Source organism: Lissotriton helveticus, chromosome 3_1 (genome assembly GCF_964261635.1).
Source record: "Lissotriton helveticus chromosome 3_1, aLisHel1.1, whole genome shotgun sequence".
NCBI lineage: Eukaryota > Metazoa > Chordata > Amphibia > Caudata > Salamandridae > Lissotriton > Lissotriton helveticus.
This window is the reverse complement of record NC_136061.1, coordinates 735,947,456-735,975,405: the sequence shown is the minus strand read 5'-3', so window position 1 is coordinate 735,975,405 and position 27,950 is coordinate 735,947,456. Positions and strand designations below refer to the sequence as shown.

General features: G+C 47.3%; 1 protein-coding gene across 3 annotated transcripts in view; it reads left to right on the top strand.

The window, feature by feature from the left end:
* Positions 1-27,950, top strand: part of BMAL1 (basic helix-loop-helix ARNT like 1) — a 659,821-nt gene that overhangs the window by 599,989 nt on the left and 31,882 nt on the right. For all 3 annotated transcript variants that reach the window (XM_078680912.1, XM_078680911.1, XM_078680910.1), the window contains one exon: positions 2,990-3,092. In XM_078680912.1, the coding sequence (XP_078537038.1) occupies positions 2,990-3,092 (103 nt within the window). The remainder of the gene's footprint in view (positions 1-2,989; positions 3,093-27,950) is intronic.

Below are 27,950 nucleotides of genomic sequence, written 5' to 3'. Positions count from 1 at the left end.
AATTGTCAGCATGGAACCTTAGCACCTTGAATTTGCAGACTTAAACATATCTCAGGAATGCAGGGACATCCTCGCTCATGCTAGGGCTCCGTCTACCATCAAAACTTACAAACTCAAGTGGAAGAGATTCTGTCATTGGTGCGTGGCAGAAAATGTCCATCCAATCCATTCTACTCCGGAGCAACTTCTTCCGTACTTCTTAAGTCTCGCTCAGTCCGGACTTTCACATGCTACCTTGAGAGTTTTCCTAGCTGCAATCTCTCGCTTCCGACACGATGGCACTTCCTCCCTCTGCTCGTCCAGAATCATACGCCAGTTCTTCAAAGGGCTTTTCCGAAAGTTCCCACCTGTTCGGCGCCCTCCTCCACCATGGCACCTCAATGTTGTCCTATCTCAACTTATGAAGTCACCATTTGAACCTATCCATAGGGCGGATATCGAGTTCCTCACCTGGAAGGTTGCGCTGCTTTTGGCTTTGACTTCATCTCGTCGCGTGAGCGACCTTCACGCTTTCACTATCAAGCCACCTTATCTACAGTTCAAACCTGACGGCGCACCAACCCCTCTTTCCTCCCTAAAGTGCCTACGGATTTTCATATGAATGAGCCTGTGTTCCTAAAAACTTTCTTACCGGACCCAAGGTCTCCGGCGGGGCAGCGCTTGCATTCTTTGAACATCAAACGATGCCTTAAATTTTACATTGCCAGAACTGCCTCCTTCCGCAAGTCCGATCAACTGTTCATTGCTTATGGGCGACTGCGTAAGGGGCATTCAGTTACCAAACCAACAATTGCCCGTTGGCTTTCTTCAGCCATTACTTTCTGCCATCAACAAGCTGGCAAACCATTGCAGTCTTCAGTGAAGGCTCTTTCTACGAGGGCGATGTCTTCATCCACCGCCTTGTTTGCCGGTGTGCCACTTCATCAGATTTGCCGTGCAGCGACATGGTCCAGCAGGCACACCTTCACCAAGCATTGTTGCTTGGATGCCATCAATGAAGTGGATACCGCAGTGGGACAGGCAGTGCTTCGTCATCTTTTCAAATAAGGTGAGCCTCTGTTCCCTCCTCCTTTGTGTTTTCTGTGATTGCTAATAATGTTTACATGACTGTATTATTACTGTCTTTGGCTTTTTCCATATGTGCCTAGCAATCTCAGCTCTACGGAGGTTACTGCTCTCTATTCTATTCAAGCATGTGAATCTATGAAAGACACCCCTAATACTGGAGAAGAACAATTGTTACTTACCTGTAAACAGGTGGTTCTCCAGTATTGGTGTCTTTCATAGATTCACATGCGACCCACCCTTTCCTCCCCTCAGAGGCTCTCTTCTCCTCATGCACTCTAGGTCTCTTTGGTGCTACGAAAATCTGAGGACTGGAGCTTCTGAGGAGAAGGTTCTAGAGGGTGCTTGCGCCTGATTGGCTGTAGTTTGGACTAACATAATGACACTAATGTGTTACAAGTGGGTTTTTCTCTTTACCGTGCATTCCTATGTATGAATTGTTTTGGAGGTTTTCAGTTGTATTTTCCTCTTCTTTTATTATGTATTATGTTTTCACATATATATATATATTTAGCATTATTGCTATTTTATGTACCGTGGGACTCCCACTTCGACGACGGGGAATATTCAAGCATGTGAATCTATCAAAGACACCAATACTGGAGAACCACCTGTTTACAGGTAAGTAACAATTGTTCATATCCTATTGGAGTTAACGGTGTTCTCTGTAAATGAATCCGTTTTGTAATTTAATCCCAGTGCCTTGAACTGCATGTGCAGGCAAAGGAAAGGGACTGTTTTTAGCAACTTGAACATTAAATTTCAATTGTGATTACATTGCAAAGTTTTTTTTTGTGGTCAATCTTCAGTCTGTAGGCTGACGTTCTCCGAATGGGTTCACACACATATAAACTCAGTAAATGTATGTGTAGAACAAAAAAGGCAAATGTGTTTGACTCAAACAACACCACATCTGTTTAAAGATAAAGCTCCCAACTGCTGACCAAAGGCTCAGCACCTCGTTCTTGTCGTTTTGTTAATTAATGTCCTGTGCATCTACTTCCTACACTCTCCGCCGTTGAGTGTCACTGGAATCCAGAAGGGGAAAGGTACTTTTGAGTGGAAGGTGCACCAGAAATGTAGTCGGGATAACCAGATTTAGTCCATCAATCTTCTTTATTTAAACTTGGTTTAAAAACCGCACCGGGCAACGCGTTTCGTTCCTTTTTCATTAGGAACTTCATCAGGGCTTGATATATAAAGTAGAGTATTCACAGGTATCCTAGTAGTTTCTAGTAGTATTACCCGAGTGTTGACCTCACAGTCTGCTGCTGGCGACCATGCCGTAACCGAGGACACTGGATCCTAAAGATTAGATGCTTGGATCTGACTTGATTTACCCTTTCTGTGAGGTGAACAGCCGGGCAATACTACTAGAAACTACTCGGATACCTGTGAATACTCTACTTTATATACCAAGCCCTGATGAAATTCCTTATGAAAAAGGAACAAAACGTGTTGGCGGAGTGCTGTTTTTAAACCAAGTTTAAATAAATAATATTGATGGACTACATCTGGTTATCCCGACTACATTTCTGGTGCACCTTCCACTCAAAAGTACCATCAGCAGATTTGTTTTAATACATATTTTGCATGTCTCTTCCTTTAGAAATATTACTCTTTGGTGGTGGTTATTTATGGAAAACAATTAGTTACCACAACCAACACAGAGCTGGTACCAGAATATGACAACTCGATGGAATGTCGCTCTTTACTTCCTTACAAAATGTGCATACACTTTAGAATAGGGAAGAACATTGCAGTAATACATTGGGTTCATGGTTGACATGTTCATTTGTAGGATGCAAAGAATTGCTTACGTTTTTATTAATTTCCTTTTATTAAAAATGGGTTGCTGTAGGTTACGTAACAGTATCATCTACTATGAATATACAAATGTAAAACAAGTCTTTTTTCCTTTTAGATTGTAAATGGAGGAACACCAGACATACCGTCGGCTGGTTTAGTGCCAGGACAGGCGCAGGATAATCCTGGGTATCCATATTCTGACAATTCCTCTATGCTTGGTAAGAATGGTGTTTATGTAATTTAGTTCCCTGCGTTTACTGTCTGGATAAACATAAATATGTTTCAGATTCACAGTGTGTTTGTGCCCATCTGAGCCTGAATTTCCCAAAAAAAAGACATGCAGCACCACTGCTTCTCCTCCTGCATAAGGTACTTGGTTTTTTTTTCTTGTTTTTTTTTCTTGGGTTTCAGCAGTTTGGTACAGGGAAATATCGGACAGTACATAGCTTATCATGGTCTACATCTTTGATTAGTGTGATGTGTAACGGATTTCTCAATTATCGTCCTCCAAAATATTAAGATCATCAGAATTCCCTCCTGAAGGAATAGTCCCAAGAAGAGAAAAACAGCACAGTAACAGTAACAAAACAGCAGGCAACATCGACTTCCTTATCAGCACATACTACAGTTTGAAATGTATAATGACATCCAACGACCAGTGCAGCAATATTGCATAGAAATGTGTAGACCAAGTCACAAGGCTGTATTGATTAATAAACTGCAGGAAAGCAGTTTGAGTACTCTAGTGGGGTAGAGTGGGCACTGTTACATTCGCAGATGTTTCTATCACCTGCTTGCGCAAGGCATCCACCAACGGAGACTAAGGGCCTCATTTATGAAAAGTGACGTATTACTGCGTGAAAACAGCGATGCGTCACTTTTCATTGCGCCCGCCTTGCGACACCAATGATGCGTCATATTTACAGTATGACGCATCATTGCACAAGGAGTTACAGATACGTCAGTATTTCTGACGTATCTGTATGGCGCAAAAGTGACGCATTGCTGGATTGCGTCACAAAAGTGACACAACTCCAGCAATGTGTCCTTTCACATGGGGCGCGCCCCATGTGAAAGGGCCTGCATCAGTCTTACGCCTGCTGTGAGGCATAGATTTCACTGCGTCACTTCTATGACCTTTTTTTGCGTCTGAACTCCCCCTGCATACATTATACCTGACGCAGGTATAATGTAGCGCAGGGGTTTACAAAGTGACACATCTACCTAGGTGCGTCACTTTGCAAATTTGGTGCAACAAGGCACATTTTTTACGCTGCTGGTGCGTCACAAAAAGTGACGCACCGGCGGCGTAAAAGTGACGCACGGCCTCATAAATGAGGTCCCAAATATCTTTTGGCCGAGTTTGCGCAGGCATGAATTCCCAATAAAAAGTAAGCTGTTCTTGACAGTATGTGGCAACTTTGATCCTGTCTGTAACTATTCAATTGAGAGCAGCAGTACTGCCATTGCTCATCTGTCAACAACGGTGAGATATCATGATCCCATGCCGCCTTGCTGTTAGGGGTCCGTACTGGCGCCTGTCTTTGCATATCGACATATAGTTTCATTACAAGTCTGCGAAGCGAGGGAGGAAGTAGAAAAAGTTATCAGGAATTGGAATGTTGGTGGGGCCTCAGGAAAAATGTTGTGTAAAGAGCGAATAGCTGTGTGTAATTGGTAATACTTATACGTGTCTAGGAATGTGATTGTGTCAGGAGGCAAGGCCTCCTGTGGTGCAATAAAAGTATCATTAGGATAATTTGCGCCCAGGGTTGTAAGTCCAAGTGTGCGCAGCCTAGTGCATATTCCAGAGTTGGACATTATGGGCCAAAGGGGCTGACCCACAAGAGGCATTGAGGGTGAATAAGGTAAATCCAGATGAGCTCTACTTATAAGTACATCCCACACCCACATCGTGCAAGCCAATTTTTCCATCCAATTGCACGGGCGTGTCAGAGTCCGACACAAAGCCATATCCAGGGGACAAGGAGCCACATGGTCACCCTCAGGTGCTATGTGGGCCATGAACTGGACTGGGAACAGCCAGTAGTGCACAAACCGAGCCTGTGCACAGAAATAGTAAAGGTCCTGGTCCGTTGCACCGAAACCACCCTGCTCAAAGGGAAGTGTCAAAATCTCCCAGGCAATGCTCGGCTGGGAGCCTGCCCTGGCCAGCGAGATGAGTCGCGAAACCAGCATTTGGTGAAATTGTAAAGATAAGGGAAGTGGCAAGTACATGAAAATATAAAGAATCTTAGGAAGGATTATCATTTTGGCAATGGCCAGCCGCCGTTAGAGACAGAGGAAGTTGCATCCATCTGGTGAGCCTATCATCTAGCCATGTTATCAAATGTCCATTGTTGTTTGTCAGTAATTCATCAGTGTTCCTGCTGAGCCAAATCCAAAGATACTTGACGGCACCATCTGCCCACTTCAGGGGAAACTCCGAGTCAACTTTAGAGGTGACATCTGTCAGGGGGAAAATTATGGACTTGGACCAATTGATGTAAATCCCGGATAGCCCTCCAAACTTAGTGAATTCCCTGATCAATGGATCCAGATTCGTATGTGGATCTGCATTTCTTATTTAATAACATCAGTACCGTATACATGATATTCCTTGCTATTTTATGTGCTGCATTTTCCATTACTAATTATCAAGCAAATATAGTTTTAAGACATACTATAACCAGGAGTAGCACATAATCATTTGGCGCACATGAATTGATGTCCTCTGATGGTGAAAGCACCCACTAACACAGATAACAATATTATGTGTAGTACCACTTAAATTGACACAGTACTACACACAAAGTGGTAGTTCAGGTAATTTACCCACAGGACAGTATGACCTCAAAGACAACCTGAGAACAAATTGTAGATGTTTTATATGGGAACATTCCTAGAACACAAGACCAGTTACGTCACTATACAAGTTAGGGAAGTGAAGCTGCAAATACATTGATCAGTTGCCTTTCTAAAAAGAATTAACCAAAACCTAAATCAGAAATTCTATACAGTCCACAGTGAGGAAGATTAGATCAAGTGATAAATACACATCGGGGGTTCTACCACAAAGTAGACTTAAAGATGAGTAAGGGGTGCAGAGCACTTGAACCACTCCAACAAAAATATTCTTATTGCTCAGATCTGCCTGTCCTAAAGAAAGCCCATTTGCAATCAATCAGGGAGTTGTGAAGCACACTACTCACCTGTGAGGGTCTCAAGGCACTAGGGGGAGGGTGCAGCTCCGGTTAGTCAAAAAGCCAGGTCTTGAGGGTCCTCCTGAAGATGTGCAGAGTGGGGGTGCGTCTGGTGTTGATCAGGAGCTCATTCCAGGTCTTTGCCGTGATGTAGGAGAAGGCTCTTCCACCCCTTCTGGCTTTGTGGATGCGCAGGGTTTTGACGAGGGCGAGGTCGGCGGATCGGAGGATTTTTTGTGTGCCTGGAAAGAGATTCTTTCATTGAGATATTGGGAACCGGTGTTGTGGAGGTATTTGTAGGCATGGGTTAATATCTTGAAGGTTACTCTCTTCTCTATGGGGAGGCAGTGATGGTCTCGCAGGTGTTGGGTGATGTGTTTGTGTCGAGGGATGCAGACGATGAGTCTGGCTGATGTGTTCCATATGGTCTGGAGCTCGCGGAGCAGAGATTTGTTGATCCCGGCGTAAAGGTTGTTTCCGTTGTCCAGTCTGCTGGTTGTGAGTGCGTGGGTGACGGTCTTTCTTGATCGGGGGGATCCATTTGTAGGCCTAGCGAATGATGCAGAGGGTGTTGAAGCATGTAGAAGCAACAGCATTGATCTGGCAGGTCATGGTGAGGGAGTAGTCGAGTATGATGCCGAGGTTCCGGACATGGTCCGTTCGGGTGTGGGGGGACTGCCGAGGGCTGTGGGCCACTAGGTGTTGTCCCATGCAGAGGGGGAGGGGCCGAGGACCAGGACTTCTGTCTTCTCTGAGTTAAGCTTCAGGCAGCTGTTGTTCATCCAGTATGCAACGTCCTTCATTCCTTCCTGGAAGCTGAGTCTGGTGAGGGGGAGGATGGGCTGGGTGTCTTCAGCGTAGGATACTATGCTGTGTCCATGCTGTCTGACGATGGCGGCGAGGGGGGCCATGTAGATGTTGAAGAGCATGGGGCTGAGCGATGATCCTTTGGGTTCTCCGCAGTTGATCTCTGTGGGTTCGGAGAGGAAGGGCGGAAGTCTGCTTCTTTGGCTTCTGCTGGTGAGGAAGGAGTGGAGCCAGTCAAGGGTGGTTCCCTGTATGCCAGTGTCGTAGAGTTCGGCGGCGAGAGTGTGGTGGGAGACTGTGTCGAAGGCTGCAGAGAGGTCGAGTAGGACTCCAAACATTTCCCTTTTTTTCACTCAAAATATCAAACATCTGAAACACCACTGCAAACAACAGTGAGTCGACTCCTGCCTGCTTATACAGCTCCCTAGCAGTGTATACTCATTCAAACCCCATTACCTATTCCAAGTAAAATCAAACCTTTCATCCTGCAGGGGTTAGCAGTCTAACAGCCTGCCTAAGGGAAATCTTTAGTACACTGTTCCCAAGAAATCAATGCTAGACTAAATAAACTCAACTATTGTTGTAATTTGATCTTTGTATCCCCAAACAAGCTACTAAAAAAATTGGATCACTGAGCAGTGTTAATCCTACTAGAACTGTATGTAACTTTTCATGATCCTGCTCAACGGATACAGAGGAGTCTACTACACAACCTTACAACAAATCCAACTTTATTATTCAAAAAGTGCATGTTGCCAAAGGGATCAAAACTATATGATCTTCAGTTGCCGATGAATGTGGGCAAAGTCAGATCCGCCTCCATCTAGAAAATATGCAGACAGCATCTCAGAATCGCTTCTTTTAGTAGAGATTCCATTTCCTGAGAAGTACCAGAACCTTCTGGTCTGAGAGAAGCTGCCAACCCAGCTCAGATTCAAAAGCTAAGAGTTCTGTTTAAGTTGGAGCTGTTGCTGTCTGTTCAAATGACACTAGTCAAAGAAATAAATCTCCAACCGAACATGCTAAGAATTGTTCAGCCACCTTGTGGAACTAACCAGAATATGGTCCCTGTCTTTGCATCATCAGACGATCATTTACACCAGCATCCCACAGTCAGATCCAGAAACTACAAAGAATATTACAACCATGATGCGCTAAGCCGTCTACCAGAAGGAACTACAATGCTTCCTTAAACTAGGCTCCGGTTATGTTACACAAGTCCATGCTAACAGAATCTGAAAGATGTTGTTTAAACAGAATAAGCAGTGTATGCTAACAATTGGGTTAAGTGTTCTAAGCTTTTCAAGTCACTGGGAAACCAAAAGAGCCACATTCAATTCAACATGGGACTGAAAATGTCCCTATTTAGACAAATGTTGATCCCTAAGTGCACTAGTGGTACAACCCTCACAACCATGGGGTCTGGGCTCTATTGCTCCACTTCATCGCAGGGCACAATGATATATCCTCGAGATAGCTAGGAGCCGACCTTCAACGCTGTCATATCAGTTTGTTGTATTTTTCATTTCAATGACAGTTGCGGGATGTGTGCAGGATTTCTCGTTAGACCAAATATTAGAACAGTATAGTTGCTTCCACTGAGATGATTGTGATCTACAACCCTTGACTGAATTAAATGCCTAACATCCCTGCCTTTCGTACACTAAACATGCTTCAAATTCATGAGCGAGTTACTTCTAAATAATATTTTACCCTCACAGGCCTCAAAGTTCAGAAATTATCGTTCTTCAGCTTGACATCCATTTTTCAACCATTGTTGGACTGCATTGGATTCTGCTATGTTCCACTTGTAACCTGTTATGTTAGCCTCATGTATGGATCAAGTATCTTTCGAATTGGCAACACTTCAAGATGGGCTTAAAAACACTAGGCCATGTAGGCTAACGGACATCATGTACTATTTTCTCCAGTGGCACAAGGAAAAAAATATTTGTTGACGAGCCAGCCAGTATTTTAAATATCAGTCATATCTGTTGGCAAAGTACAACTATTTTATTTCTCTCCAGTCAGAATAAAAGTAGACATATTCAGTGCATCAATGTTTTGCTTCGTCTAGTACCCATTATTTGAACCAGACACATTAGTACGCATTATTTGAAGTTGTCGAACACTCAGCTGTTGACAATACTTTAATTAAACCCCACACCCTCCATAGGTAGCTTTCCTAAACCATGTGAGGTCTGTCACAATCCCAGCATTTTATGGAAACAATGCCAATATTTTGGCTTCTCATTTGTCAGGGATAACAATGTCTAGACATGCTCACAGCAAGCTACAGTCCTCTTCACATCAATCACCATAGTATTATAAAAGCAACTACGGTTCAGCAAATCAAGAGGAGCAGAAGAGACTAGACACACGAGTTCTTCAATTTATTTCCAAACAGAACAGAGTCTACTTTTCGGATCAAAATTGAAAGGTAATTCCGGAGGATACACAAAGGAGCGCCTTGAAGCAGGTGAAATACTCACTCTGTACCTCAAACAGTATGTTACACCCAGAGCACAAGTTTCTGGTTGAAAATAAAGTTTTAGGTGACTTTTAAGATACCATGAATTGACCTGCGGGTCAACAATCACATTTTTAAATATGCCTGGGCACCAGTGCTTGCTTAGTTAAAAAAAGATTTTTTTAAAGGGCCAGAACCCTCGTCAAAAGGCCACCTGCAACTTGCACCACCCATTGCCATTGACAGTACCTACGCAACTACTAACCATCACACCTCTACAAGTGTGACTGACTATTCAGACTTTTTGAGTCCCCCAGAGCTATAAGAATGTTTTGGGCGACAGGTATTAGTTGTTTTAATGTATATTGAATTAATAAACAACTGTTGTTCTGCTCCTCTCTAAATTACACAAACAGCGCCTCCATGGGGCAGCTGCCGTCAGTGTCTGTGTTGAAAGTTAAGTGCCAGTGCTGGGTAGCGGAATCCACCGGCTCAAATTAAGCACTCCCCGCACTGAGAGCTAATACAGACTTCTGTGGGTGAAAGTGTTGTCCTCATCTCGACATATGATCCACTGCATGGCGGATTTCGTTTTGCTCAAATCCAGGGTTTGTAACATTTTGTTTGACATTCCAGCCAACAGAGAATTGTTATGATCAAGTTGGATCTTATGCTATAGTCTTTCAACTAGTGGCTCTGTGAGGAGCTGGAAGAAATGTGGCAATGTGTCTTATAAATTCATACAGTGGTGCCACTAGGAAGAAAATCATTTAGATGACTGTCCAGAGATAACCTGGAGCCAAAAATGACTAAGAGCTTTATCCTTCACCGTAGATGTGGTGGTAGCCTTACAAATCTGTATATTTTTAAATAGGCCCTTAATATATTTCAGTTTTGTATTAGACTCAGTCATTGGAAGCTGTGCCTTAGACTCAGTAAAACAAAACCAGTTTCATTTAGGCTTGTACTACTCTCAACAATTGCTGGATTTACAGGAGGTCTTGCTACTGCGGTTGGCAAGCTTAAATACCACATAGGCATCATCATTGTGAAAGAGAAAACCCAGGGCAAGCAACAGCTGATGAAGTGGTTGAACATCGAAAATAAATAGTGAAGGAGCCAAACTGGGACACAACAGTTAACAGGCGTTTTGGGGTGGCGATTGTTTCCCCAAACACTATTGACAGGCTTCCAGTTGGAAGTTTGCTAATATTTACCTGCAACATTCAACATCTGGCATAGCTGCCACCTCACCGATTATTGCCTGTACTGGGGAGCGATTACAATTATGGCACAAGGCCAATAGTTTAAGAAGTGACAATAAGGATACTTCTCCATTAACCCTTAAGTCCATAATAGCTTGTTGCAGAACGAAAGGGTAATTTCAGTCCATTGAGACAAATACCAAATTGCCAATGTCCTAAAATATTGTAGGGCTTTGGAAACACTTGTGGTTGAATAGTGGCTGCTTTCTGTAGAACAGTGGTTCTCAACCGTTTGGCTTCTATGGGCCTCCTCGTAATCATTACTGGAATTCTGGTATCCCCAATGAATCATTTTTGCAATCAGAGGACCCCAACAGAATCATTAACGGAAGCCAAGATCCACAGCATTAAATAGTTTTGATGATTTGAACCTCAAAACAATATACAAAAATACAGAAACAAGCATTCATCAAACAAGTACACAAATGAAGAAATGTTTTATTTAATTTACCAACAAATATACTAAATCAAAAAATGTGCTCTTCATGGGAAGGTTGGGATTTTCCTAAATTCAACTGATGCTACCCAGTGCCAATATATAATATTATATTTTGTTTGATGCATTTGCACTGCTCCCACAAATCGATCTGAGGAATTAAACCTAATTTGTAGCCTCCAACTTCACATTTACGAAACGTTTCAAAAGTTAATTTTTAAATGTTGCTTCTTTATTCATATACACTCTGTTTCTATTACTTAATTTTCTAAGGAGTCGCTGCCCCCCAGAGTAGGTTTTGCAGACCCCCAGACTCCACGGACCACACGTTAAGAACTGCTGCGCTAGAATATTCATCAAGAAAACTATATTGAAGTTAGGATAATAGATTTCAGTTCTGATGTATGCCATCGGTCGGATTTCTATTTGGCGTCCTAAGTTTGCATCATAGATTTTGCATCCTGATGCAGTTTTAACATTTTGGGATGATGTTGTATCCACAACTTGCAGAAACACCAAAGGACATATTTACCAACAAGTCACGCAGCAAGTCACCGTACTGCTCCGCGTGGCAGGGAAAGAGCAGAAATGCGCCATATTGAACATAATACAGCACATTCCTGTCTTTTCCCAGCGCTGGTGTTGGGGGTGTGCTGCCTAGTGCCACCGCTGGCACCCTTGCACCATAATGCAAGGGTGCCTGCGTTTTAAGCAGAATTGTTTTTGTGCCAGAAGGGACACCTTGTGGCACAAAAACAATCCCCTGAAGCATTTTCCTTTTTTTGGGCATGCTGAGGATGTGCACACAAAAAAAGAGGAAGAAATAAGGAGGCATTAAGATATTTCTGTAGCAGTTTTGACACATTCCCAGGTCTACCACTTATGGTAAAGCTGGTAATGCGCAAAAATCCATAGGTGTTGCATGGGAACACCCTTGCACCACCTATAGAACACCTGCCTGGGGCAGGGTAATGCAATGCAGCGATTTGCGCTGTGTTACTGTGGATTTATTAAGTCACTCAGAACCCCGCACGGTGGCCTTGCGTCGCTTGATAAAACACACTTAAGGGTTGCGTCGCTTTTGCGTCGCTTTTGCGCCCCATTGCGTGGTGAAAAAGTTACACAACACTAGATATATGCCCCTGGTACTCATTGTACTATTCTATGGAGTTTCAGGACAGTTGCTCTGGAATGTGTCACACTGGTCCCTGCAACTACGATCTGTTTATGCCTTCCAACCTCTTCTGATCATTTAGTTGCTTTTTGATAGATACAGAAAGTTTAAAACAGAAATTAATTTATTGACTCTGAACTGACCTATAAGGAAGGATCTTGCACACAGATCTACTTCTCAATACAATGAGGTTAGATTTCCATTAGAAGAGCTCTCTTTTGCACCTTGACTTCAACACATTTGTACACTAAGGGTCTCATTACGATGGCGGAAAAATAGCCACCACTGGGTCGGGGGTGGCGATCGTTCCGCCATCGTCATGAGATTTACCCCCTCCACATTATGATGGCGGTTGGTATCACGGCGGACGGAAAGTCCGTCTGCCGCTTTTCCGCAGGTAGCAATCGTCACGATTGCCTGGTGGAGTGGTCAGCATGCTCACAATGGCGGCGGAGCCTAGCAGGCTCTGCCGCACAATTATGATGCCGGCGGAAGCCAGCCTTTCCGTGGCAGTTGAACCGCCATTGAAAGGCTGGCGGAGAATGTCTTCAGGGGCCAGTTGCGGGGCCCCCTTGTGTTGAGGGACTGGGGGGTTACATTTCACTGCACCACGTGGCAGGCACTGTGTAGTACCTGCCACTTAGTGCAGTGAAATGCACAACATGTGTAAGAAGTTGGCCTGGTATGTGATGTCCACTATTCTAGTGGACACCTTGCACCAGTCCAAACGACCCTTATTGATGGTAGGTTTAAGACAACCTTTATAGAAAGCTATCCTAGTGGTAGCTGTGGAGAGCAGCCTTCAGGCTAAATCTTGAAGGAATGTAAAGCAGCTTGTTTTACCAGTATATAATATCTTGAATGATCAAATAAAAGTACACCACACAAGGTATATATATATAAAATGTATGTATTTATTCTAAACACAACCCCTCTAGTCTCTTTATGATGCTAGAGGCCAAAGTACAATACAAGGAACTTAATTAGTATACAATAAATTGCACAGTATATGTTTTGCCCTAGGGGCCTCACAAACCATATACTAAAATAGTGGTATAAGAACCACGTGAGGGATAGAAATCAGGCCTAGGGCCTGTAGAACCGCTAGGGCAACCAGGAACCACCCAAGGAAGGGACGCAGGAGACCCACGGGGGACGTGTGCAGTGTCTAAACACAGCCGCAAATCACCATTGACTTTATATGGAGAACGAACAAGTTACAATTTTAAAGATTAAGGATACTTAGAGGTGAACTAATATGGAACCCTTTTAGACTTAAATACTTCGAAAGTCAAGACCCACTGGAGCACCAGAGTACTTGTGGTACCCCACCCAGGGAAGCCGGGTGCATAGGTGCCTTTTGATGTCTGGTTTCGTCGTCGATTCAAATGGAGAGCTGTAAGAAGTGCTGCAGGCGACCAGAGGAAAAGTGTCCGGGTGGATCCAAGGGTGGATCAGAGATGTGAAGAACCTGAAAGCAGAGGGGACAGAGTCTGGGTCACTAGCCAGTGACCAGGATGGCGACAGGAAGATGCCAGCCGATGTCGGGTGTTTTCAAGTGGAGTAGGTGAAGTTTGACTCTTCAGCCACGAGGACCAGGAGGCGTCGACGATGACCAGGAGCTGGATTCGAGCTGTCCCACGAAGGATGTCGAGTGCTGCAGATTCGGAATCTGGATTGGACCCAACAAGCTTTGGCAACAGCAACCCACGCAAGATGCTTCGGTGCAGACCAGCAATGACTGAGGGACTCACTCTTTGGAGAGGAGACAGAGCACGTCTGGAGCAACCATGAAAGCTCAAGAAACAAAGGATTATCCTTCGTGGGGACTCACTAGCCAACGGACTAGAGATCGCGAAGGAGCCTCGAGCTGCGGTGCAAAAGGTGCTCGGGGCAAGGGCAACAAATAACCCAATGCACAACTTCGGGAATCTTTGGAAAGAAGGTGCAGTTGCAAAATTGCAGGATGTCCAGGAGTTCCGGTCCCACGTCTCTCGTGTCAGCTACAGGTCTCAGCTTTGCTGGAGACTCGTGTCAGCCTCAGAGATGTCTGGAAGTCCGTGTCCTGTGTCACAGATTTTCGGGGATCCGGCGGGAGCCTCAAAAATGCAGACCGGCAAGATGCGTCATTGGTGCCTGTTTGAACAGGGGGGTCACTCCTTGACCCCAAGGGAGATTCTTCAGTCTTTCAGTCGAAATGAAATTTCGAAGGTCCAAGATTTCTTCTTCAGAGTTTTGTCCAGGATAATCTAAAGTCCTAGTGACTGGGTTCCTATACTTATACCAAGTTTAGGTGTTGGACTAACTCTAGGGTCCCACCTATGGGAGGACCTGGGGAGGGGTGGTTACACCCCTTCCCCTTTGTCCAGTTTCGCGCCAGAGCTGAGGCAGAGTGCCCCAGCAACCGGTTTTAACTGGGAAATGCATGGAGCACCTTGTGTGCCCCAGGCAGTGTCTGAAATGCATTCACTGAATGCAACCCACCCTGCCCCAATACACTAAAGCCTGTCTGGGGAGGTGTTAGCACCTCCCTGGATGGAGTTTCATACAACAGCAGGAGGGCAGACTCGTGTCTGTGGCAGCAGCATCCATTTTGTGATGCTGGGGCTCTGTTTAACTTTACCAGTGTGTACATGTCTTCTCCCTCTAGAAGGGTGGAATGCTACACCCGCCGCCAGAACTGGCGGGGTGGGGGGTAGTATTCCAAAGCGTTTGACACCAAACACAACATGTTTTGATAAAGCCAAACCAAAGTTAGCATTAACCGCAAGGATTATAATGCACTTAAGAGTATATGGTATGGCTATATCATGGAACAGCTATAAGGAGATATTTCCGAAAGCTGCAGAGGGGTTCAGCTCATGCTAGGGCACCCTCTCACACAAAACCAAGCACTCTGCCTTCAGGATTGTCAAGGCCTGCCATAGGAGAGACTTATGGGTTACTATGTGTCAATATATTTAGTTAGATATAGGTATAGTATATCTAAGTAAGGGGTGCTTACACCACCTTTCCCAGGCTGCAAGTGCAGACCTGTGGTGTCATTTTGGAAGGCTTCCCAGGGGTGGCATAATACATGTTTCAGCCCCTGGTAGGCCTCTGGGGTACCTATGCCCGGGGTACCTATGCCCTGGGTACCTAAGGTACCTTATACAGGGACTCACAAGGGTAACCCAGTAATCTGCTATGTACCTAAAGTACATGGTATCATTTTAGAGAGAGAACAGCTAGGCTGTGGTCCTGATTAGCAGGGCCACAGCCAGACTAAAGTCGAAAAACCAGTGAAACACAGCAAAAGTGGGGGTAACCATAGGAAGCAGATCCTACTCTCTTACAACATTCTCTTTTTCACATCGTGGCGGTGATGCTGTCAGCAGCCACCGCCACAATGTTACAGATGCAGAATCCGACAGCAGCGGTCCCATCATAATTGTATATGCAGGACCGCCGTACGCATGGCAGTCGGACCCAATCATCGCTACGGGTGCGGGTGGACTAAGTCCGCCCGCCATCGTAATGAGCCCCTTAGTGCCTGAAAGGCTGAGGTTTGCTGACCATGACCTCCCGCAGGTTCTGGATGTGAACAATTGGAACAGCCGGATTGGTCACTGCGGCAAAATGTTGATGTGAAGGCAAGTCAACTCTCCAATAACAAAAGCATAAGTTGATGGGCAGATTCACAGAACTAATCTGAGACAAAATCCTAAACTTAATACTTCTGGTATTCACAGAAGGCACTTACGATTTTTGGTTTTCACAGAAATCACTTACAACTCCTAACTTTACGTCCGCAGTCGGCCCGGAATCCCCGGACCCAGACCGTAATCAATGGGCTGGAATGCAATTTTTCCAAAAAGGAACATTAGGAATGTGTGATAAATTGTAGAGGAGGTCATGAAAAATAGTTAGGGCAGGGAAAAGGGTATGGCCAGTGTTAGATCTGGGGGTCTCTAATTGGCAGAGGTAAGTACCTTAGACCAAGTAGGGGCCTTGCTTCTAGTCAGGGTGAAGAATTACACAAAGTAGATAACCCCTGCTCACCCTCTAGGTAGCTTGGCACGAGCAGACAGGCTCATCTCTGAGGCAATGTATACCATAAATGCACTTAACACAACAGTAATCCCCAATCCACCACAAACTGAGACCACACAGGTAAGTATATTTTTATAAAAATATATATCTTTATCTAACACGTGTCCCCTCCAGCTGAAAGTGGGGAGAACTACCCAACCTCTTGGGAGTCCTCATCACTAAGGCGGAAGAATCTGGACAGACCATCAGCATTGGCGTGTTCTGTACCAGGGCGGTGCTCCACCGTAAAGTCCATCCCCTGTAGGGAAATGGACCACCTCAACAGTTTTGGATTCTCACCCCTCATCTGCATTAACCATCTGAGGGGCCTGTGGTCGATCTGAACACGGAAGTGAGTCCCAAACATGTAGGGCCTCAGCTTCTCTTTCAATGGCACTCCATCTCTGTTCCCTGGGGAGTAGCCTCCTGCTAATGAAAGCCACTGGTTGGTCTCTGCCCTCATCATTGATTTGTGAGAGTACTGCTCCCACGCCTTGCTCTGAAGCGTCAGTTTGCACAATGAACTCACTGGAAAAGTCAGGTGCCTTAAGCACCGGTGCTGTGCACATGGCAGCTTTGAGGGTGTCAAAAGCAGTTTGAGAGGCCTCAGTCCAATTCACTTTCCTGGGCTGATTTCTAGACGTCAGCTCTGTCAAAGGGGCCACAAAGGTGCCATAACCTTTGACAAGCCGTCTGTAATACCCGGTGAGACCTAGAAAGGCTCTCACCTCAGTCTGGGTCTTGGGGGGCTCCCAAGCCAGAATGGTATCAATCTTTGCCTGTAGGGGCGCCACCTGGCCGCTCCCCACCTGGTGTCCCAAGTACACCACAGATCCCTGCCCTATCTGGCACTTACTGGCCTTGATAGTAAGGCCTGCCTTCTGCAGAGCCTTCAACACTGCACAGAGGTGTTGCAGGTGTTCCTCCCAAGTGGAGCTGAACACAGCAATGTCATCCAGGTATGCTGCGCTGAAATCCTCCAGCCCAGCTAATACCTGGTTGACCAGTCTCTGGAATGTGGCAGGGACATTTTTCAACCCAAAGGGCATGACACGGAACTGGAAGTGCCCCTCTGGCGTTGAAAATGCTGACCTCTCCTTGGCCCCCTCAGTTAAGGCAATCTGCCAGTACCCTGAAGTCAAATCAAAAATGCTCAGGTACTGGGCAGCTCCCAACCGATCCACCAGCTCATCAGCTCTGGGGATGGGGTGCGCGTCAGTCTTGGTGACCGCATTGAGCCCACGGTAGTCCACGCAGAACCGGAGTTCTGGGGCGCCACCGGGGGTAGCAGCTTTCTTAGGCACTAAGACCACTGGGCTAGCCCAGGGGCTGCTGGAGGGCTCAATAACCCCTAGTGCCAACATCTTGGAAACTTCTTCCTTGATGCTAGCTCTGACCTTGTCAGCCACCCTGTAAAACTTCTGTTTCACAGGCAGACTATCTCCAGTGGTGTCCACATCGTGGACGCACCATTTGGGGACACCTGGGGTCAGGGAGAACAGGGGGGCGAACTGACCCAAGACTTGGTGACAGTCCTTTTGCTGCTCTGGGGTCAGGGTGGGTGAGAGTATCACACCATCCACTGACCCATCTTGCTCCTTGGTTGCCAGGAGGTCAGGGAGAGGATCACTATCCTCCTCCCCTCCAGCATCTGTAGCCACGAGCATAGTCACTTCTGACCTCTCAAAGTGGGGTGTGAGGCGGTTCACATGTAGCACTCTCAGGGGCTGCCTGGGAGTCTTCAGGTTAACCAAGTAGGTAACCTCGCTCTTGCGCTCCACCACCTCATATGGCCCGGTCCACTTGTCACGGAGCGCACAAGGCTCCACCGGCGCCATTCACCCACACTTTCTGACCAGGGTGGAACTCAACCAGAGAAGTGTTCTGGTCATACCATCTCTTCATTTCCTCCTGGCTAGCCTCCAGGTTCTCTTGAGCGAGCTTCCTGAAGTGCTTGGTCTGGTTGCGAATGGCCAGCACATAGCTGAACACATCCTGAGGGGTTTTCCCGCGGGATTTCTCCCACCCCTCCTTCACCAGAGTGAGAGGCCCTCTGACAGGGTGGCCATACAGCAACTCAAAGGGACTGAACCCTAAGGATTTCTGAGGCACCTCCCTGTAGGCAAACAACAGGCATGGTAACAAGACGTCCCATTTCCGCCTCATGGGTTCTTCCAGGCCCATAATCATGCCCTTCAATGTGCGGTTGAATCTTTCAACCAACCCATTTCCTTGAGGGTGGTAAGGAGTGGTGAATTTGTATGTCACCCCACACTCCTCCCACAGGGACTTCATGTACTTAGAAATGAAGTTTGTCCCCCTGTCAAAGACCACCTCTCTGGGGAACCCCACACGGGAAAAGATTCCCATCAAGGCACGGCCCACCACGGGGGCTGTGACTGTCCTGAGCGGGATGGCTTCCGGGTACCGAGTGGCATGGTCCACCAAGACCAGGATAAACCTGTTGCCTAAGGCCGTCATGGGGTCCAGGGGCCCCACGATATCAATGCCCACTCGCTCAAAAGGGGTGCTCACCACAGGAAAGGGTTGGAGGGGTGCCACGCACTTCCCTCCGCTCTTGCCACTGGCCTGACAAGTTTGGCAAGACTTACAAAAGGCAGAGACGTGCTTCTTCATCTGGGGCCAGTAGAAATGGGTGACAAGCCTGTGATAGGTCTTGTCTTGCCCCAGATGTCCTGCGAGAGGCACGTCATGAGCCAGACCCAGTAGGAAGTTCCTGAAGCGCTCGGGTACTACCAGCACACGGGCTGCACCGGGCTCAGCGAACTTAGGCTCACTATAAAGTAAGTCATCCTCCCAGTAGATCAAATGTTCCTTGGACCCCAGGCCTGCTGCCTGGTCTGCAGCCTGCTGCCGCACACCAATGAGAGAAGGGCACTCCTTCTGAGCCTGGCAGAATTCCTCCCTGGAGGGACCACCATCTTGCTGCCACTGGGACAGCTCAGGCAATTCCCCCAGTTCGGCCACCTGCTCCCCTGTAGGTTCCAGGGCATCCCCCTCAGGGTCTGCTTCCTCCTGGACCGTGGGAACGGTGGGGGCTGGTTTCCCACGCCCTCTACCCCTTCCTCTCTTGGCAGGTCCCTGGGCCATTGTACCAGGCTCCAGCTCTGCTAATCCGCCCTCTCTGGCTGTCATTGCACGGGTGGACACACAGATCCACGCAGGCAAACCCAACATTTCCAAGTGAGTCCTGTGCTCCACCTCTTTCCATGGAGAGCTCTCCAGGTCATTACCTAATAGACAATCTACAGGCAAGGCATCACTTACAACAACCTCCAAAATACCGGAGACTCCTCCCCATTCAAAGGAAACATTGGCCACTTGGCAGAAGCGAACTGAACTGTCAGACGCCACCACAGGCCGGAGTACCTTGGGAATGATCTGCTCTTCAGACACCCACCGACACCTGACAGATGTCACGCTGGCCCCTGTGTCTCTCAGAGCCTCTATTTCCTGTCCATTGATGGTCACCTTCTGCCCGTATTTCTTAGTGTTTTGGGGCAGCAAGGTTTCCTGGGCCATCTCTTGGTCTCCTAAAGAGACAATTGTCATCACTGCTAACCCCTCCTCCCCACTGAAAATCAAATCCCCTCCCAAAACTACACTGGCTAACGCCGGAGTGGGAGCACCAGTGGGTGCTGAGTTCTTCTTTGGACATTTGGGGGCAATGTGCCCCACCTCCCTACATGCATAGCAAGTAGGCGGGGACCTGTTGTCCTGCTTGCCCTTATGGGGCCCGGACTTCTTAGACGTGGGTGTTGAGACTCCTTCTCCTGGGAACTATTTTGGGGCCCTTTAGAAGACTCCTTTTGATTACCCGTGTCCCCCCACTCTTCTGCTGGGGACCCTGTCCACCTTTGGCTGGGGTACTTACCACCCCCTTGTGGACCCTGGTGCTAGTCCAGCGGTCCGCCTCTTTAGCAAGCTCACTGGGATCAGTTAACTTGCTATCTAAAAGATGCTGGCGCAGCTCTGGAAAACATAAACTACTTAAGTGCTCCCAACTAATCAAGTGACACAACCCCACATAATCAGTAACTTTGCTGCCCTTTAGCCAACCTTCCAGTGCACGCGTGTACATACTCACACACTCCACCCAAGTACTTGAATCAAGCTTCTTGAAGTTCCTAAACTTCTGGCGGTACTGTTCTGAAGTGAGCCCATACCTGAGGCACAAAGCCTCCTTCATAGCGGGGTAGGATAAAGTACCTGCTGCTTCTAAGGATGCTAAGACATCCCTCCCAGAGGCCTCAAAATGCTTCCACAAACCTGCCCCCCAATTCTTCTCAGGCACTTCATTCATCTTTAAGGCACGTTCATACGATCTAAACCACGCATAAATATCCTCACCCCTCTGATAATTCTGTACCAGATCTTTTGGTATGTATACTTTACCCGCCTGTACTGGTTGTGCGCTGCCACCATTAGAACTGGACTCCACCTTTCTGGATTTAATGTCCAGCTCCCTCATGCTCAACTCATGAGCCAATTGGAGTTTCTTCTCCTCCAAAGCGAGAACATTTCTTCTCTCCTCCGCCTCTTTCTCAGTTTCAAGGCGCAGTCTCCTCTCTTCTGCTTGGGGTTTGAGTTTAAAAAGCTCAATCTCATGGGCCCTAGCTCTCGGATTATCCTCCAGCTCCTCTGGAGAAATAATCCTACTGGAGTGGTTGCTGCCAGCCCTAGACGCTGACCTCCTTACTGGCAAATCACTGGATACAAAAGCATTCTCCTGTGTGCCTCCCTCTCCAATAACAACTTCTGGATCACCATGTTTTGCCTCCCACCGGGCCCTCAGAGCTTTCCGTAGCTCTTCCTTGTTTGCGCTGCCCTTCGCTGGGCATCCAAGCTGTTTGCAGAACTGCTTCAGTTGCCCCTTTTTGTAGTTGAACAACTCCTGAATTTCAAATTCAAGTTCCAGTTCTACCCTCACGCTTGCCGCTTTCTGAGACATGATGCTTCCTAACCTTTTCAACAAAAAGGTTTTCCCCAAATAGAAAAAATCTTGCGCAACCTGTGCTGCTAAACTAGACTAGTGATGTACAAGAAATCACTGTAGGTCAACTGCAATTATTAGTTCAAAATCCGCACTTCTGTCCAACAATGTTAGATCTGGGGGTCTCTAATTGTCAGAGGTAAGTACCTTAGACCAAGTAGGGACCCTTGCTTCTAGTCAGGGTGAAGAATTACACAAAGTAGATAACCCCTGCTCACCCTCTAGGTAGCTTGGCACAAGCAGACAGGCTTATCTCTGAGGCAATGTGTACCATAAATGCACTTAACACAACAGTAATCCCCAATCCACCACAAACTGAGACCACACAGGTAAGTATATTTTTATAAAAATATATATCTTTATCTAGTTTCAGCAAGGTAAATAAAGCAGTTGCACGATGATCACTTCTTTAAAAAAATGTGGCACTTAATCTTAATGGTTGCATGTATGTAGGAAGTCTCTTAATAAAAAGATAGTCTCAAGTCTCTTGTCTCAGTATTAAAAATAATACTTTGAACGTATCTCACATCAGCTCTTTAAAATGAGCATAATCAAGCAATGCCAACGTGTAGTTAATTGTCAGACTCAGCCCCTCACTCTACCTGGCCCACACCACGCGAGCGCGGCTCACCCCGAGCTCCGGGCGCACCGTGCCGATGAGATCAGACTTGTCCCAGCTCCAGGGGCTCTCAGCGCGCCCCACCGTGATCCTCGCGCCTTCGCGCTAGCAAGGTAGGCTTTCCCTCGGTCCCGGGCGGTCCCGGAAGCCCTCCGCCCGCTCTCAGGTCTTCGGGGAGCGGCGGGGTGCTGACGCGGCGCTTCAGCGAGGGGACTCAGGCCAGGGACAGAGATCGCTCAGCAGGAATCCCTCGGCGAGGTCGGGTCAGTCCTTCTCCGGCTTTGGCGGTGGTCGCACGGCACCTCCAGAGGTCCCGAGGACGGGAACCAATCCTGTCGCGGCGTTCGGGGCGAGCCTCTCTCCACACCCGGGAGTCAGCCAATGGCAGTGCGGCTCCCGGGACAGACCAGCGATGATGCTCCGCTCCTCAGCCAATCACGGCACAGCAGCACTGATGACGCTGCGGCGCGCGGGCCAATCCCATCGCGGCGTTAGTGAGGGGGCTCAGCTCCTCCGATCTTCCTCGCAGCAGCCTCCGTTCACGAACGGCAACTTCTGGGGATATTCCTGGCCCCGGGCAGCGGCGGTGAACGGGCGGCAAATGTTTTTTTGAGGGCGCAGGTCACGAATAGACCGCCCTCTCGGCCTCACAACCACTTTGGAGCAGATTTCACGTGGGAAGGCACCACAGACCTCTGACCCTCGCTGGGAATGTGCCGATGAGCACACCGATCCCTTACTCACGCTCCGCAGTCGAGCACCACACGCTCCAGGTCACAACAGCACGATCTTGCAGCAATTTTTGGCAAAGCTTTAGGAATCTTTAACCCTGGGTTCCCAACAGGAGGCCAGCTCTTCTCAGGCCCTTGGAGATTCAGCGAAGACACAGCACACAGCAAAGTCTTGGTAGATCAAGCAGGCAGGGTCACAGCACACAGCAAAGTCCCTTTCTCCTCCTCAGCTTCCAGTTGAAACAGCAGAACAGGTCAGCCCTTAGAGCACACAGCAAGGCAATCTTCCTTCCGTTCTCCAGCAGTCCTTCTTCCAGCAGAGGTTCCTCTTGATTGTAGAATCTAATTTTTCTGTAGTCAGGGGTCCTTCTCTTATACCCCAAAAAGTCTTTGAAGTCCTTTGAAGTCCTTTGAAGTCTTTGTGCAAGTGGGCCCTGAGCCCCGTCTAAACCAGTTCTGGGGGTTGCTGGGGCACTGGGGGTTTCCTGGCTTCCTTCTTCCTCTCAGTATCAGGGACAGAGGTGACAGTCGCCCAGCAGGGGGGTGGAGCCAGCATTGTGGTCAGACAGGCACAGCCCTGTCACTATCAGGTGTGATCTCCTCCCACTTCCCTGGCAGCAGATGCTGCCTTTCATCCACGGGCTGACTCAGACATTCCCCTGGGGGCTCTGCAGCCCCTGTCACACTCAGGCCAGACAGTCAATACACAAACAGGCCCAGGCACACAGAAAGGTTAGACAAGAGAACAGCCACTTTCTAAAAGTACTATTCTCAAACACAGAATTTAAAAACAACCTTCACTAAAAGATGTGTTATTAAATTCTGAGTTCAGGGATATCATTCACTTATGTCCCATCTTGTTCCTATGGGAAGATAGGCTGGTATCCATTGGGACCAGCCTCCCCCATGTTACTCTATGGAGCAAGATAGCCTTACAGCAGTGAGCACACAAAATGTCTGCCGCTCACTACCAGAGCATGTGACTTGCACTAGTACATGCTCTACCTTATCCATTCACTGCACCCTGCCCAGGGGGGTACCTTGGGCCTTCCTTAGGGGTGACTGATGTGCACAGACAGGGAAGGGTTAGGCCTAGCCAGTGGGTACACTGGCCAGGCGGACATGGCAGTCACTGACTGCACACCGGCCCTGCGCTGGCAGGCCTGAGACACCATTTTAGGGCTACTCAAGTTGGTGGTGCAATCTGCACTGCAGGCCCACTAGTAGCATCTGTCATCACCAGCCCTGGCACACACAGTGCACTTTACTAGGGACTTCATGGTGATAAAAAATATGCCAATCAGGTATTCCCAATCAATATGACAATTTACATAGGGAGCACTTACACTCTGGCACTGATTAGCAGTGGCAGAGTGTCCAAAGCATCTAAACCAGCAAAAACGAAATCCAGCACAGCATCAAAAATACAGTAGACAGAGGCAAAAAGATGGGGGAAAAACCACGCTAAGGGTGTCAGGTCTAACAGCCAGACACTACATCATAACCCCAAAAAGTTTGCTCCTTTTCATCGTGGTACATGCAGTGCACAATTTGCGCTCCTCTCAGTGTTTGCTGTGGTGTCAATACTACAGTCAACACTAAGGGGTGTGCCCTTAGAGTTGACTGTGATGTTGACACTACAGTCAACACTGAGGGGAGAGCAAATTGTACCACGATACAGAGGAGCAAACTTTTCTGGGTTATGATGTAGTGTCTGGCCCTCTGTGAATACCAGAAGTAGTACGTTTAGGATTTTGTCTCAGATTAGTTCTGTGAATCGGCTCGATGTTCTTAATGGATTGGGTTTACTTTGGATTCAGTAATTAACTTAACTGGCTGTCTAATAAATTTAACATGTGAGTTTAACTTTTGCCGACTCTTGGAACGTATGTTGCATCTATTGGTAGAAAACTACAGAACCGTATGGCAGTGTGTCTCCAGCTACAGCGATTCAATCGATTGCCAATGCAGAAGCAATTATTGTCACTACCAGAAATCCTTCAAAAGCAAGGTTTTTATGACATTGAATGAATTTTCCTAAGTCTTTCCCCTTCCCCTCAACCTAATGTAAAACGTCTGGGAAAGTAATACATTGTTGGATGAGTGTAAAATCAGGCTAAAGCGTGCATGGAATAACCTGGTTGTCCGCTCGTGTCGGCAAGCTGTCATCGCCTCTTTTAACCCTGATAACACCCATTTAAACATCAGGTTGACGAATTTTGTCTCCTTTGCACATAACAGACCCAGTCACACATGCCAGTGTATCGAGCACGTAATCTCCGATCCTACCCTATGGTCGCCACAAGACTGTATCAACTGCCTGATCAAGAGGAGCCACTGTTAATCAGTGGGCCTCTCGTGCACCCATTAGTAAGAGAGTACGCCTTCTCCACCCTGAACATTGTGAGTTTGTATTTTACACCTCCGCTGTTACTGGATGGTTCTCCCGTGCCACAGGGTCGAGACTGATTTGCATATAGCTGGGTCTGAACTGGGGTGACGAAGTGAGATAATGAATGATGATGGATGCAACCCAGATCTGTGACTAGGGATGAGTGTCTGAAAAGTTTCAGCGCTCCGTCCATCATCTCCTTGTGTTTGCTTTGTCCGCCCTAAGTTGGCAGGGTATGCCCCGACGTTGGTCCCTTGCTCACTTTGCCGCTGGATTCAAGCTAGCCTGGCTGATGAGGGTTGTTACCCAAACCGGTCCCGGGATGCTTGTTTGCGGTCCAGGGAAGACCTGGCTTGGCAGTTTGGGGTGGTCTGTTCCCATGAGGCAAAGAAGCAAGACAGATTTGCTTATAGCTGGGTCTGAACTGGGGTGACGAAGTGAGCTAAAGAATGATGATGGATTCAACCCAGATCTGTGGCTGGGGGTGAGTGTCTGAAAAGTTTCAGCGCTCCGCCCATCATCTCCTTTTGTTTGCTTTGTCCCGTGCCACCCACACCAGGTTGGCATTTATCAATTCCCTATTTGTTTCTTAATACCTGACAGTTATCTCAGTGTTATGCAATCCAGTCAGACAGCACTTTTTGAATGAACATCTCGCTGCTATTATCTATTGCGCCAGTACTTTGTGAGACAGCCCTTCCCATCTAAAGAATAGTTTCTTACTTACCAGCCCATATGTGTTTTCAAAATGCGTCATATGGTCTTTGTGTTAGATAAACGTGCTTGATTGCACCTTTTATTGAATATACTGACGCCCTCATTTAATTTTGCATCAGTATCTTGGTGTGGTCCAGGTGTTCTCCTGCCAACACCACCTTCCAACCAGACGATTGTTCTATTAACTAGTAACTGTCAATTGGGGTGAGGGTGTTGTATTAGCACTATGTCCTACCATGTCATTATTATATATGATGTTTTTGTCTGTCTGTGTTTTACTTTTTGACTGAGATCTTCTATATTTTACATGTGTTTTTAAATAATTGTAAAGGTTTTAATTACAAAAACAACAGTTGATGGACAGAATGCAGAACAATGTCATACATTCACCCCAGTACAGAGATCTGGGCCTAAATCCATCGTTTTTTTGCTCACCATGCCACTCCAGTTTGAACCCAGCCATATGCAAATCAGCCTTGACCCTGTGCCCCATGGAAACAGTCCAGCCCGAACTGCCAAGCCAGGTCCTCTCTGGACTGGAAACAAGCATCCAAGGACCGGTTTCGGGCTTTCGGCCCTCATCAGCTTGGATAGCTTGATTCCAGTGGCATGGAGAGCACGGGACTCACGTCTGAGCATACCCGTCCCACTCGGTGTGACAAATGCAAAAACAGCAGTTGATGGGCAGAATGCAGAACAATGTCATACATTCCCCCCAGTACAGAAATCTGGGCCTAAATCCATCGTTTTTTTGCCCACCATGCCATTCCAGTTTGAACCCAGCCATATGCAAATCAGTCTTGACCCTGTGCCACATGGGAACAATCCAGCCCGAACTGCCAAGCCAGGTCCTCCCTGGACTGGAAACAAGCACCCAAGGACCATTTTCAGGCTTTCAGCCCTCATCAGCCTGGTTAGCTTGATTCCAGAGGCATGGAGAGCACGGGACTCACGTCTGAGCATCCCCCCCCCCCACTCGGGGTGACAAATGCAAAGACAACAGTTGATAGACAGAATGCAGAACAATGTCATACATTCACCCCAGTACAGAGATCTGGGCCTAAATCCATCGTTTTTTTGCTCGCCATTCCAGTTTGAACCCAGCCATATGCAAATCAGTCTTGACCATGTGCCCCATGGGAACAGTCCAGCCCGCGCTGCCAAGCCAGATACTCCCTGGACTGGAAACAAGCATCCAAGGACCGGTTTCGGGCTTTCAGCCCTCGTCAGCCTTGATAGCTTGATTCCAGTGGCATGGAGAGCACGGGACTCACGTCTGAGGATACCCGTCCCATTTGGGGTGACAAATGCACAGACAACAGTTGATGGACAGAATGCAGAACAATGTCATACATTCACCCCAGTACAGAGATCTGGGTCTAAATCCATCGTTTTTTTGCTCACCATGCCATTCCAGTTTGAACCCAGCCATATGCAAATCAGTCTGGACCCTGTGCCCCATGGGAACAGTCCAGCCCGAATTGCCAAGCCAGGTCTTCCCTGGACTGGAAACAAGCATCCAAGGACCGGTTTCAGGATTTCAGCCCTCATCAGCCTAGATAGCTTGATTCCAGTGGCATGGAGAGCACGGGACAAACGTCTGGGCATACCCGTCCCACTCGGGGTGACAAATGCAAAGACAACAGTTGATGTACAGAATGCACAACAATGTCATACATTCACCCCAGTACAGAGATCTGGGCCTAAATCCATTGTGTTTTTTGTTCACCATGCCAATCCAGTTTGAACCCAGCCATATGCAAATCAGTCTTGACCCTGTGCCCCATGGGAACAGTCCAGCCCGAACTGTCAAGCCAGGTCCTCCCTGGACTGGAAACAAGCATCCACGGACCGGTTTCGGGCTTTCAGCCCTCATCAGCCTGGATAGCTTGATTCCAGTGGCATGGAGAGCACGGGACGCACGTCTGAGCATACCCGTCCCACTCTGGGTGACAAATGCAAAAACAACAGTTGATGGACAGAATGCAGAATAATGTCATACATTCTCCCCAGTACAGAGATCTGGGCCTAAATCCATCGTTTTTTTGCTCACCATGCCAATCCAGTTTGAACCCAGCCATGTGCAAATCAGTCTTGACCATGTGCCCCATGGGAACAGTCCAGCCCGAACTGCCATGCCAGGTCCTCTCTGGACTGGAAACAAGCATCCAAGGACC